General features: G+C 41.2%; 1 protein-coding gene across 2 annotated transcripts in view; it reads left to right on the top strand.

Moving 5' to 3' along the window:
* TENM1 (teneurin transmembrane protein 1) overlaps positions 1-13,059 on the top strand; it is a 347,960-nt gene extending 334,901 nt beyond the window's left edge. For both annotated transcript variants that reach the window (XM_072877199.1, XM_072877198.1), the window contains 5 exons: positions 518-814; positions 4,899-5,286; positions 5,964-7,184; positions 7,676-7,818; positions 9,270-13,059. In XM_072877199.1, coding sequence (XP_072733300.1) covers positions 518-814; positions 4,899-5,286; positions 5,964-7,184; positions 7,676-7,818; positions 9,270-10,028 — 2,808 coding nt within the window. In that variant the 3' untranslated portion in view covers positions 10,029-13,059. The remainder of the gene's footprint in view (positions 1-517; positions 815-4,898; positions 5,287-5,963; positions 7,185-7,675; positions 7,819-9,269) is intronic.
* Positions 13,060-14,678: the final 1,619 nt, after the last annotated feature.

The following is a 14,678-nucleotide window of genomic DNA, read 5'->3' as shown; positions in this document are numbered from 1 at the left end:
GCTGGTGAGCGGGGTCTTCGGGAGCTGCAAGCACAGCTCTTCCCTTTGCTGCGTCAGTATACGACCTGGCATGGGCTATCCCAGAGCAGGAGCTGACCTGTCAACATCGACGGAGCTTAAGAGAGAGGATGTGAGATAGGCTGTCTTTGTTAATTTGTGGGCTTAACTACAGATCTTTGGCTGGAATCAAAAAGTCCGTCCACAGAGAGATGAAAGTTGAGAAGAAAGAAGAAAAACTTAGGAAAAGGTGAGAGCAGAGGTGAGGGTTTAACACACAGAAATGGGAAGCGTCCTGTAATTCAAAGTATAATAACACTGAATGCAAGCAGCATTTTGTTTCTTGGTCCTCCCGTTTCTCATCTGAATATTTTTCTATTTTTTTGTCTTTAATAAGGCCTAAATTCTCCATTGTAATGTTAAACCATTGCACATTTTGATTAGAGCCGACACAGAAATGTTTGTGTTGTGTGCAATTAAGGTGCATTGTATTCTTACCTTGCTGTATCTTTGTGTTTAGGCCCACAACAGAAACCTGCTGTCCATTGATTTCGATCACGTAACCAGAACAGGAAAGATTTATGATGATCATCGAAAATTCACTCTTCGGATTATGTATGACCAGACAGGACGCCCAATTTTATGGTCGCCCATCAGCAAGTACAATGAGGTCAATATCACTTATTCACATTCTGGATTAGTCACCTATATCCAAAGAGGAACCTGGACCGAGAAAATGGAGTATGATCCAAGTGGGAACATAATTTCCAGAACCTGGGCAGATGGTAAAATATGGAGTTACACATATTTAGAAAAGGTAAATCATTTAAAAAGTGGATTGTTGTACCAGGGCAAAAATATTTGGTTTGATATAGATACTACATTGTGAACTATGTTATAATGCTATCTCTTGCACAAGAGTATTTAAGACTTTTTAAACAGAAAGTTCATACAATTACATAACTAGATAAAAATGTCTCTGGACATGCTTAGACCTATGTGTCACCAGTTCAAACCTGCCATAGTTTAGTTCTGAAGAAAGTTATTAGCACCTCAGATTTGTTTAATTGGTAAGTAGAAATGACTTCTTGGTCTCAGGCCAAGCTCAAGTGAACAAAGGACACTCTCACTGCCGAAAAACATGTTGCCACTCTGTATAACGTAGTCAAAAATATAACAGCCACTGAAAAGGAGCTGTTTCCTCCCCACCAACACAGTTCTTTTAAGCCAAAATTATGAGGCAGTGAGTACAAGCTTGCACCTACTCAGTGCTGCGCTGTAAAAAAGGGATTGATCCTGCGAGGAGACAGATTACCTCCGTATTTATGAGGGCCATTTTGGGGGGAGAAACATTAATATGAAATGATTTATTGCTCTGCTTTTATAGTGACTTTGTGTCTAAATTGCCTGGGTATTGTAATTTTCATTTATGTCTGTAGGTAATGGTCACAAGATGGGAGAATAGGTGTTGTACAGACTAAGAACAGCATCTCATTCATCTGTAGAAGCATCTCATTTGGTATCATCTTGTCTCTCAAAACCAAAAAGCCAATCTCAACTTGTAAAACTTTCAGAACTTAGTGTGAAATTGTGTTCAAACAGTGTCCTTTAAACTTTTTTTTTAAATAGCAACATCTTGGACTATCCGATATACCCTGAGTTTGCAGAACATTTTCTCTGAAGCTGTTAACCACAGGGAAAGGCTGGGAGGGGGCAGGTGAGGTCAAACTGATAGGGGGTATTGCACGCAGGAAACCCAATCGCTTTGAAGTTATTTATATTATTTAAAAGTTCCAAATGTGTCCTTTTAAGATAAACTTTGCTGTACTTATTTTGAATGTATTTAAGCCTGATCCTCAAAAAACTTAAACCTAACCCAGAGAAAAAAATGATTTAGACTGGAGAATGCACAAAAATGTGATTCCTTCCTTGTCTGCATGCAGTGTGGTTCTTGCACGTGTTAACAAGATTGGCAAACACTAGAAGCGTCAGAAGTTTGGTTCAGATAAATTTGTCAGGGCTTCTTTTGTCTGTATGCTCTTCTGCAAACTGCAGGTAAACAGGTGTTTAGTACAGCTTTCCAATATTTGGGCAATGTGCCTTTTGGAGGAATCTTGTTTTTTCTTTGTGCCTAATGGACCGTAATTTTGGAAAGATGTATGCTTCTTATCTTTCCAAACCACTTTGTCTGTTCTTAGTTTATGACAAGCTTATAAATAAAGTCATGTAACTTATAACTGTTATTCTGGAATTCTGCACAAGTGGCCAAATCCTGATCTTGTAGAAGCAAATGGCAAAAGCTTACTGGTTCAGGTAGCAGCAGGCTTGGGTTATGCTGTAACTTGTCATTAAAATTACTGAAAGTCATACACACCGTGGACATAATCTCCCAGCTATTTAATGTACTTTCATCACTGTTTGTTCCTTGTGCCAAAGAAAGATGAATTCACTGTCAAAATTAGACGTTGAAATATCATTTTGTGGCTCCATTAAAGTCAATAACTCATTGCGTTAATTATGTAATGATTGCTAAAGGTTGTCTGAAACCTCTTAAGACCAAATGATTCCTTTTATCAAAAAATCAATTCTATAGTTCGCTTCCAATTCTTGGAATTTAATTCTTGTTATTTAATTCTTCATCTTTTAGCACTTGATGAGTTAATTGTACATCTTCAAAAATCTCTACCCCTTCCAAAATTAGCTCCAATAATTGAGGTTTTAAAAAGCACTATGATAGTAGCACTGTAAATAATGTTTACTGATGAGATTTAGTTCCTCTTGTTTTGGTCACTTCCCTCAATTAGTTAACGGTGTTATAAAATCTCCCGAATACTCCAAGTTTGCTTCCAAAATCCTGCCGTTTACCACCAGACAAAACAGATGAGCGGTTGCGTGTGTATGTTGGACAGAAATGACATCTAGTGGTGATGCTCAGCATTTCTGTCTATTCCCAGTAGAGCTCCAAGTAATTGCCCCTGGCTGTTTGTCTCCATATACCATGCGGCATCAATCATTCCGTGGTTGACCAGGCTGTGGTTGCTTTTATGAAATGACAGCTTTTTGGATGTTTTATGAGCTACCCTCTGAAATCCTTTAAAACAATTAGAACCCAATTTGTGCAAAGAGTTGAAAAATCTATTGTAATATTATGAGGATGAATTGGGAAATAATTTTTTTTCTCTTTATGGTGTCCTCTAGTAGGCTAGAGAGGATACTGAGTCTCCAGCCCTTGTACCATCTATCCTTTTACTATCCCGGACAAAAGTGGAAAAGCCACAAAGTGCCGTAAAAATGGCACACAGGGGCACTAAAGTTATATTAGAGATGTTTCTGATCTTGTTATTCATACTCTGTCAATGGCAGACAGCTTAAAAACAGGCCCGGGAGCAGTATATAGAGGCATCACATCAGTGCTAGGAGAGAGTTCAGCCAGTGGTTTACTGCAGGCTGGGGACTCTTGACTGAAGGTGAAAACAAAATAAACACTGTGCGTGTTAGAAATGCTTGGCAGACCAGCAATAAAGCGATCAGAAAAAGCGCGGCGTAAAGGTCTGTCATCACCGGTTGGCAGGGGATAACTTGCGAGTGGCATATGTTGGTGCTCTCTGGCTTGTGCACGGGTGACAGATGTCTTTCACCAAGGGCAGGAAGAAATACATCTTGGGAGGGCGGGGGGCCGGGGGTGCAGAGAGGATGGCCAAGGCTCAGCCTATCTGTGGGCCTTTGAATAAGCACTTGGGTTATTTGTCAGAGGAAAGTGGCTCAGGGCCAGTGTTACTTAACACATTGCAGGGCTGAGCTCTCGGTGTTTTCTTCCCAGAGAAGATTTTTGCGCTTAGGGGTAAAAAAAGCCTTTTCTTCTGATGTCTTTCCACAATGCTCTGTGAAAAAGCAGTCACACTGTTCCTCATAAGACTTTGTTTTGCATGATGTCTCAATCATGCAGAAGCCTGACAAATTTCCTTATGTGCCTGGTAGGTTTGGGCTGTGAGCTAAGAACTGTGCAGTGTCAGTGCTGCGTCCCAGCTCTGGTCCAGCCAAGCCGCTTACTGGAGCTGGGAGAAGGCTACAAAGTTCCCCCATACATTTTCACTCTGTGTTTTCATTATGCTCGTTTCAACAGAGACTGTTCACCAGTGGGCTTGTACTCTGTGACACTGTGACTTTGCACATGACTGGTGAAACGGTTTACAGAACCCAAACTTTAAATTTGCACAGAAAAATGTCTGCCGTGCTCGCACATTCACCTGCCAAACAAACAAACCAACAATAAACCAACACAGGGCAGATATCAAGTACCTGTGTAGAAATTATATTCTTTGTAAACATCAAAAAACAGATAGAAGTAGTCACACCAAAGAACCTGCAGACTATTTTCATCCATGTGACCTCTGGGGCAATGTGCATTTAATAGAAGACATACAGAAAAAAGGGTAGGTGTGTGACAGGGATATGCAGAGTGCCAATAAAAGCTAAACACCTTGTGCACACCATTGAAAGTTTCCCCTTTCCACCTCCCCTAGAAACATCTGCTGGTGCAGATGCTCTGCCTGTGTGTGAGGAAGAGGTTCCCTCTGTTTTGGCTTCCTGGGAGGATGACCTAAATATTTCAGAGCAAGATAGCAAGTCAGCATGAGGCTGAAATGCTACTGAGAGCCACATCTGCCTTCCAGTTTGGAGGTCCTTACCTCTAGACTTATTATTATTCTCCTCCTGTTTTGTACCTCCTTGCTGGCCAGGTCTCCTGGAGCTGAAAGCTTCACTTGGAATAGTACAGACAGTAAGAGCAAAGTACAAGAGTGGATGGTTGTTTCAGCATTTCCTTAACCTTCAGGCCCTCACTAGATGAATAATGATTTGCTTGATCAGCCACTTACACTGCCATTCCTGTTTGATTGCAGTCCGTGATGCTCCTGTTACACAGCCAGCGCCGCTACATCTTTGAGTACGACCAGTCCGACTACCTGCTCTCGGTCACCATGCCGAGCATGGTGCGCCATGCCCTGCAAACCATGCTGTCCGTCGGGTACTACCGCAACATCTATACCCCTCCGGACAGCAATGCGGCTTTCATACAGGACGTCACCAGAGATGGTCGGCTTCTGCAAACATTGTACCCTGGGACAGGGCGCAGAGTCCTTTACAAATACACCAAACAGTCCCGACTTTCCGAGATTCTTTATGATACTACTCAAGTCACGTTCACCTACGAGGAATCTTCTGGGGTTATTAAAACAATACATTTAATGCATGATGGGTTCATCTGTACCATCAGATACAGGCAAACAGGTTTGTGTAACTGTGACTACTTTGCTAAAGTTTTTGGCCCTGATCCTGCACTTACCTGGCATGAAATTCCATTATTTTTATGTCTACAAGTCCTTATATTTTATGTCTCAATAGAAAAATATGTGTGTTTATCTCTATGTCTGTGTCCATAGGCATATATAGCTGTCCTATTTGAAATACAGTTTTCTCTTTATTGCTTTGTATGGAATAGCTCTGATAATGTTTGATTGTTTTTATTCCACTGTGTGGATATTTGCTAAATACTAAATCAAGTTGGTTTATTGTTTGTATTTTCAAGTTTCCCTGTTTATACCATAATATAACATAAATTCAACAGGACTGTTTATATGAGGAAGGAAATCACCATGTAAAATAAATTTATTTTAGAATTATCTTGTAAGTAAACAAATTATAATTATGAATAAAATAGCATTTGTTTAAACAAATGTTAATAAAATATAAATATTTTGTAGAGCAAGCATTAATAAAGGTTTGTGAGAGAATAATCTAACATATTCTTAGTTAATGGGACTTTCTGAGACAGTCAAGTAGCAGTAAGGCTCAAGGGTATATTTGAGTTCATCGTTTGTCTGTGCTAGATCTGCAGGGTAGGTATACTATGGACGTAATTCATTGTTTTTCTTGCTTTTCCTCTTTCCCCTGTTTGTTTCGAACAGGTCCACTTATTGGTCGCCAGATCTTCAGGTTTAGTGAAGAAGGGCTTGTAAACGCCAGATTTGACTACAGCTATAACAATTTCCGTGTCACGAGCATGCAGGCCATGATAAACGAGACGCCTCTTCCCATAGATCTGTACCGTTACGTCGATGTCTCTGGCAGGACTGAACAATTTGGGAAATTCAGTGTAATTAATTATGATTTAAACCAAGTTATAACCACCACTGTGATGAAACATACCAAAATTTTTAGTGCCAATGGTCAGGTGATTGAAGTACAATATGAAATTCTCAAGTCTATCGCTTACTGGATGACCATCCAGTATGATAATATGGGTCGTATGGTGATCTGTGATATACGCGTAGGTGTAGATGCCAATATAACAAGATATTTTTATGAATATGATGCTGATGGCCAGCTTCAGACTGTGTCTGTGAATGATAAAACCCAGTGGCGCTACAGCTATGACCTTAATGGCAACATCAACTTGCTGAGCCATGGAAACAGTGCGCGCCTCACTCCTCTGAGATACGATCTGAGAGATCGCATTACCAGACTTGGAGAAATTCAATATAAAATGGACGAAGATGGTTTTCTCAGGCAAAGAGGCAATGAGATCTTTGAGTACAACTCTAACGGTCTGCTGAACAAAGCGTACAACAAAGTGTCTGGCTGGACTGTGCAATACTGTTATGATGGTCTTGGAAGACGAGTTGCAAGCAAATCAAGCCTAGGACAACACTTACAGTTCTTCTATGCTGATCTCTCCAACCCAATAAGAGTTACTCACTTGTACAATCATACTAGCTCGGAAATAACATCCCTATATTATGATCTTCAAGGTCATCTCATTGCAATGGAATTAAGCAGTGGAGAAGAATATTATGTTGCTTGTGATAACACTGGAACACCTCTAGCTGTATTCAGCAGTCGGGGCCAAGTCATAAAAGAAATTTTGTACACCCCTTACGGAGAGATCTACCAGGACACTAATCCAGATTTCCAGGTTATCATTGGTTTTCACGGAGGGCTCTATGATTCTCTTACTAAATTAGTTCATCTGGGTCAGCGGGACTATGATGTCATTGCCGGTCGGTGGACGACACCAAATCATCATATATGGAAACACCTGAACGCTGTCCCACAACCATTTAATCTCTACTCATTTGAAAATAATTACCCAGTTGGCAGAATCCAAGATGTTGCTAAGTATACAACAGGTAAAAGTAACACATTTCTCACGAAAATACAACTTTTGGTCAAATTCTGGTAGGGATTCAAGACTCCAGAAATCTTTTGCGTACATCCAAAGTTACTATTTGGCTCTAATCTTACATATATTAAAGTCATTTCTTTAGCAGATAACGTCTTACTCAGCTTAATCTGTTTTCTATAGCCTTTATGGTAACCAAGAAAATAATTAATAGTTGTTTCTGCTGCTTTTCTAAGTGCTAAAATTAGGGGAAGAATGGAGGCAGCTTAATCTGAATTTTTTCCATTATAAATAGATAGAAGGTTTGAGTATTGATTTGAGTATAGCTATGCTTTGTAATCAAATAATTTGTTTGCTACAATAAATGCTGTAACCAGTACTGAAAACATCAACTGATGTGAAATCGTTATTTCTGCATAGCTGGGATTTCTGCAAACTACCCTCACTTTTTCTAGGATTTATGTGCCTAATTGCCAGCATCCGTTTCTTGTTTTGTAGACATTGGGAGCTGGCTAGAGCTGTTTGGTTTCCAGTTGCACAATGTACTACCTGGATTCCCAAAACCAGAGATAGAAGCTTTGGAGACAACATACGAACTTCTACAGCTTCAAACAAAAACTCAAGAGTGGGATCCTGGAAAGGTTAGCAAAAGCTCTGTCCAGCTTCTTCTCATACTAAATTAAGGAATTTGATTAGAAAATATTAGGACCAAGGAAATGATGTGACTGTATCTTTCAACGTAACAGGCAAGGCAAATAGTCTAACAATGCTAGAACCTTTAATCTTGTCACATTATGTGCAGGCATCAGAGCGGAGGAGAGTTTTAAGGAGAAGCTTTTAGGAACACAGGGAAGAAACTTTGCAGCTGTTTACAGAGAAACCATCCAAATTTGAGGGGCAGGATAGGCAAAGGATAAAGGTGTTTGTCTGAAAATTGAAAAAGCTACAAAAGTTTTGTGGAAATAAAAAGTTAAAACCACAAATTTTCATCTTTGTTAGCAAAGATGCCACGAGAGATGCAAAATCACTGAGGGTATAAACAGCTTTACAAGTCTGTACCTTTGCGTAATTATTGCAGGAAAACAGAAATGTTTTCATGCTATGGATTTGTAGGGGAATCTGTAAAACTCAACCTTGCTCCAGGGCTTATTTTCATAAAGGTCTATCAGGGTCTAGCAATCGATGTAACTGCAACAGGACCAACTACCGATATTCTGAGCAGGTGTTCATGTTTTACATTTGACCATAGGAGGATCTGTTAACCAAGAAATAAGATTTTGCAAAGATGAGAGAGAAAAGATGCCTTTCCTCTAATGTAGTCGGGAAAAGGAAGTATAAAGTGTTGTGAGTTTGTGTTCATAGCTTTTAACTTCTTTTCCCATACACAAATGACTGTACAAAGTGCAGAGGGCTGGAGGGTCAGAGCTCGTTCCAGATGTAGGAGCATGTCCATGTAAAATTGTCACTGAGATATTAAAGAAGCTCTTTCAAAGGCACAGAAAAAGTGTAGTGATAGGTATAGTGTTAAAAGACAAATAGATGGTTGGAGTGAGGTTTTTTTAGCCTCAATGGGGAGCAAGATCTACAGATCTGATGTACTTGCATGGTTCCTATTGTTCTAGTGTCTTGAGACCTTCACAGCCTGCTTTCCTTAAAGAATGGGCTATAAAAACTATCGCTATTTTACAGAAGACGTAATTAGACGCACGGAGACTAAGCATAGAATCACGTGAGAGAGTACAGCTTTGAGTTCAAGTTTCCCTTCGCCTAAGAGTCGAAAGACCAGCTATCAGAGTAACAACTCAAAGAGGGAGGAAGAAAAAAACAGGAAGAATAAATATGAAAATAGCATTTCTGATAAACACATTTTCCATTTGTTTTCTAGAAACTAAAGAGTCCAAGAGACAGAAAGCAATACCTTAGGCGATTAGAAAGCCTGTGCGTATACCCAGGCTCGGTAGATGTGCACGATGTTTTACAAACAAATTGAAGATCCATTCTAAGCAATTAAGAGATTAGTAGGGTCTGTGAGACACTATAATGAACTGTAAGATGCCTCTCCTGCAAACTTTATTGGTATTTTATTTTCCAGACTATCCTTGGTATTCAGTGTGAGCTACAAAAGCAACTCCAAAACTTTATATCCTTGGATCAACTTCCTATGACACCCAGGTATAGTGATGGCAAGTGCTCTGAGGGAGTGAAGCAACCGAGATTTGCAGCTATTCCTTCAGTATTTGGAAAAGGCATCAAATTCGCTATAAAGGATGGTATAGTGACAGCTGACATTATAGGCGTGGCTAACGAGGACAGCCGGCGCATTGCTGCCATCCTCAACAACGCTCACTATCTGGAGAACCTGCATTTCACCATAGAGGGCCGAGACACACATTACTTCATCAAGCTGGGGTCTTTGGAAGAAGATTTGGCCCTAATCGGCAACACCGGCGGACGACGCATCTTGGAGAATGGCGTCAACGTCACGGTGTCGCAGATGACTTCCGTGATCAACGGGAGGACTAGACGCTTTGCGGACATCCAGCTCCAGCACGGTGCCCTGTGCTTTAACGTTCGGTATGGAACAACGGTGGAAGAAGAAAAGAACCATGTCTTAGAGATAGCCAGGCAGAGAGCCGTGGCTCAGGCCTGGACTAAGGAGCAGAGACGGCTGCAGGAAGGGGAAGAAGGTATTAGGGCATGGACAGATGGAGAGAAACAGCAGCTTTTAAGCACTGGGCGGGTACAAGGCTACGATGGATATTTTGTTTTATCTGTGGAGCAGTATCTCGAACTTTCTGACAGTGCCAATAATATTCACTTTATGAGACAGAGTGAAATAGGCAGAAGGTAACAAAGAAAATCTCTGCCTTTGCGTCACCAAAGACTGCCTGTTTTTAAACGTAAAATGGTTTATTGTATTGGTTTTTCTAGATCAGAACTCTGTATATATAAATATAGAGGAAAAAACATATCCAACTGCCTTTAAATGTGACAGAAGATGGTATTTTAATATTGTTCGTTTAACTCTTTGAGAGATGACAGTGACGATTTTTAGTTCTTGTGTGGCAGTATTCAAAAATTTCAGAAGCAGAGTCCTGACAGCTGAGCAGCGCGACCTGCGCGCGAGGTGCCCGGGGTGACACCGCACATCCCTGCGGGGTAGGGGAGAGCGCAGCGTGCTCTGCCTTCTTCTAAAGAAACACGACTTTTTTGTTGTTGATTTAATAATTCACCAATTATTTAAAAGGTTGCAGAGCCTGATTCTGCAACCCATGTTTGCCGGGTAGTTTTTATCCCAGTGAGATCTCCCATAAGTTCAAGGGATTGCATACAGAAACCAGACTGTGTATGGAAACTTCGTAGTTGCTCACCAACCCCGCACATATCATTCCTCACAGCTATGATCTAAGGGATTTTCTAACCTGGGAAACCCGACTTGTATTGGATGCAGGACAGAAAGGCTGTCCCGTATGGCCTTTAGCTTTGCTCAGCTGTAGGCATCTCTCTGGTGATGAACGCCACGTGGCGTCTACTTTTGCACGTGGGTGCCTCTTTCCCAGGGTTTGCCCCGGCACTGGGCTATGCTGGAGTCCGGCAGCACACGCAGAGCTGCCCATCTTCCTGGCAGGGAAGGCACCGCGCTGCTGGGCTTCGGCCAGGCGTCGGGGGTGGCCAGGGAAGGGCTTTGCGAGCGCCGTGGTCGACAGGAGGCTCTCCCCTGACATCAGCGTGCCCCGGGCTGGGCGTTAACTCGGTGCTTTTGGGACAGCCCTCGTTACCCAGCCCACGCGGTGCGGTAACAAGCAGCTGTGCAGGATCAGTCCTGTCTGTAGCCATTGGGCCAGGACTCGTCTTTTCACAGATCATTTGGAAATTGCAGTGTTGTTGGGTTTAGGCATCGCGTTCTTTTCATCTCAAATTAATACTCCTGTTGTATTACTCATTTGTTCGAGTCTGAAGAAGATTGGTGGGTTGGGAGTTGATGAACCTAAGTGTGGATAGTAAATATGTTGATAAACGTAGAACATTTTGGGGATGACTCTTCACTTTTCAGCTCAATATCTAGAGCACATAGAAAAGCATTATATTGCATGGGCAGAAATTTTTATTTCCCAAGGTATCATGCGCTGCTGGCACAGTTATTTCATAGCAGAGTAGGTGATCCTTCTTTCAGCTTGTCATTTTTAAAAGACCTGGTTATCGGGAGGGGAGGGCACACGGGGAGGGGGGAGCGGGTAAGCAGATTTCCTTTACTGACTTTCAGAGGGAGCTAGAAGTCTTGTTATAGAGCCTGTGTATCCGTAACAGTGATGTTATTGCACATTTCTTTCAAAACAGACATAGTAAATCTATTGAAACAATTTCTGCTCGTATTTACGGAAGCCAACAAAGTGCTTTCCTCATCTTTCTTCCTTTCTTTCCAGTTTTCTTTTTTCCCTTGTTTTTGGGCAAGTGGAGCAGACTGTACCACAGTTAGAGATGAGCCTGAACTGGCACTGAGACCTGAACCCCCCCGGGGTTTGGACTTGGGTCTCAGCCTCACACCATTAGCGTCTCTTTCCAGACTCCTTCCGCTCCCCGGGAGCCAGCGCAGCTTTGGGGGTGCAGGATCAGGCTGAGCGAGAGCCTGGCCCCTAAACCCACCCTCTGCTCCCCAGCTAGGGGGAACCGTGGACCAAAATCTGCACATACACATTCTGGTCAGGCTCATCATTAACTACCGTGCAGAACTGGGAGCTGACACGCAGGTTTGACAGCTCCGATTTCTGTAATTTTCCGTACAATCATGGAGAATTTGAATACCTCCACACTAGCCTAAAAATGGACCTTCAAATCCTTGAGCCTCTAATATGCTTTTAATCAATGGAAGAAGAATTTATGAATTGTATATAGAGAGTGCATTCATAAACGTGATGATGTATTTTATCACTGATCCAAGATGTCAATATTAGAGTCTATTTTACTTATATTTTAAGCAATTATACTTTTTTGCAATTCACTAATGAGGTATCATTTTCAAACTGCTTTAAATATCCATTATAAACAAATATTTGAAGCTATTAGAATTACCTTGAACTGTGCATTTCTAGTATGTAATACATATTTAGTTAGCTTGTGCCTTTAGTTTCTTAAAGTTATATTTGTATTATATGCAGGAAATGCACTTTGTATTACCTACAGCTGTGGTTTTTAATACTGCCTTGATTACTGTTCTTCTCATATTATGCCAAAAGGTCAGAGTGAAATGTGTTACAAGTTTGTCACTGAAAGTAAATTTGGCATTTTCCCCATTCCTGGGTGCAGTCTAAGGTACATTTTGGAACAATATTTCTTACGAGAATATGGATGTATAAAGAATCACATGACATTACATGGCCCGGTTACAAAAGCAAAAAAAATGCCTTCATCGTAACAGTTGCAGAAATTTAGGAAACTAAATAAAAATGTCGTGTTGAGATGACAGTGCTAAAGAAACGAGTTATTACTGAAAGAGCACTGGAGAATGAAGTCGTAGCTACACGTGGGCCAGCCAGCAGTGATTCGTGAGAACTAGAGCAAACAAATAGCTTTGGACCATCTTGTTCATGAACAACCTCAGATGGAGGCAGGGAATATTTCGGTCTCCTTTTTTTTTTTCCTAGTAGTCAGACCAATTTCTCAGTGTTGTTTTTTGTAGTTTGGTGTTTGTTTGTTTGGGTTTTTTTAATTTTGCACTATAGCCTAGAGACCCAAATGAGAAAAAGCAAAAAAGAAAAATAATGGCATGGAAATTTATACTGTTATTTAGATCAGATAATTTGATGCTAGCGTTCTGCACTGCAAACAAGGTTCTGAAAGTGGAAAAAATAAAATGAAATAAAATAAAATAAATAAAATAAAATAAAAAACACTATTGCACACTATCCTGTAGCAAATACCTACCATGAGAAATACGTGCTATATTTTTTATGACAGCCAAACAAATAGTGTGTACAAGTAAGGTTTCCTTTGCTTTCATATTTATTTAGCCAATCTAGAACATTTCAAAGGTATAAATATATATATATAGATATCTATGTAGAACATAGCCAAATAAATATATATGAACTGGTCAATGTGCAACTCGGTATGCCCATCCTAGCTGTTTGGTTTGAGCTCTTCAACGTCCTCTCAGTTGTACCCTAGCTAGGTAGACGTGGCCTCTCTTCTTGGCCATCAGCGCTCCGCCGCCGGCCAGGGCCAGGGCCAGGGCCAGGGCCACAGAGCAGCAGCTTTCCCAAGGCGATCGATGGCGATCAGTGCTGCTGGAAGGCAAGGTGCAGTTCCGAAGGGGAAAGCGGTTTAGGCAGAGGAGCTCCTATTTTAGCCTGAGCAACGAGGGATGGACAGATCCCCGGCAGGGTGTTCGCTCGCTCGGGGGGATTCGCCGTAGCGCAGCTGATCCAACGCGGTGACGCTCAGATCAGGCTGCCGCCGAGAGCCGTAAGGGTTTTCCCTGTCAGATGCTGACTGTTACTTAAACCCATCCTTGATACAAAACGTTAGCAGGTCGAAAGCGCCCCGACTGTCAGAGGAATCGCTTCTCGGCAGAAACTGGGAACGGTGGAGTCGGACTCGCTGTGGATTTGTCCGGGCATTTGTCACCTGCCATTATTTGTCTAAGGAAATGTGTTTGACAATTTCCAGTTTTTCCTTAGATCTCGTGGTGGACTTTAGCCTTTTAATAAATGTTAGTATATCAGATCGTGTCCTTGACAGTATTTTACTTGTATGAACCATGATAAAACATTAAAATCTTCATACTCTTCAGGCAGAAGTGTCAATAAACGAGAAAGAGAAGCATAGCATACGATATATGTCAAAGTAACGTTCCTTTTTAGCTTTCTCATCAACAGTAAAAATGTTTACAATGTATGCCAAGATCTTCAGTTTCTGTCTAACACCAGTTAGAGGTTCCGATCTTAACAGAAATTGTGTTATAACGGCCTCAGCCTCGTTGCTAGGAAACAATAGATCCCAATTTTTTTATTCCTGCTCTAACTCCTGTGCTGAATAGTGACTGGATACTGTACAGGTTTATGTTATATGGCTGCAGTTAAATGGTCTGATGCATTTTGCTCTGGGTTTCAGACCAGAAGCATGCATTTTCTACAAGAACATCCCAGCAACACGCTGTAAATATTGAAAGTTAATATATTATGTGTCGATATTTGAAAAAGAAAGTACTTTGACTATTTCATTTTTAAAAAATAAAGGTGCAAACTGATGGCGTGTGACGTTGCCTTTGTTTACACCATGTATTTGGGATATTCTGGTCGTGTCAGTAAAAGGTGCTCCCGTACAGCTAAATGAGGGCTTCAGACAATATTGATCGATTCAAAAGTTGGGGGGCAGGGGGTTGCTAGCAAGATTTAATTTTACTTCTGATTCACCAAAGTTCATGCATATAACTGCAGGTTTCACTGCAGGTGAAATCACAGCCAGTTTCTGTGCACAGGTTATTACATTTCATCAGAACGAA

Source organism: Ciconia boyciana, chromosome 12 (assembly GCF_034638445.1).
Source record: "Ciconia boyciana chromosome 12, ASM3463844v1, whole genome shotgun sequence".
Classification (NCBI taxonomy): Eukaryota; Metazoa; Chordata; class Aves; order Ciconiiformes; family Ciconiidae; genus Ciconia; species Ciconia boyciana.
Note: the sequence above shows the minus strand (reverse complement) of the source record. Positions and strands in the feature narration are given on the sequence as shown.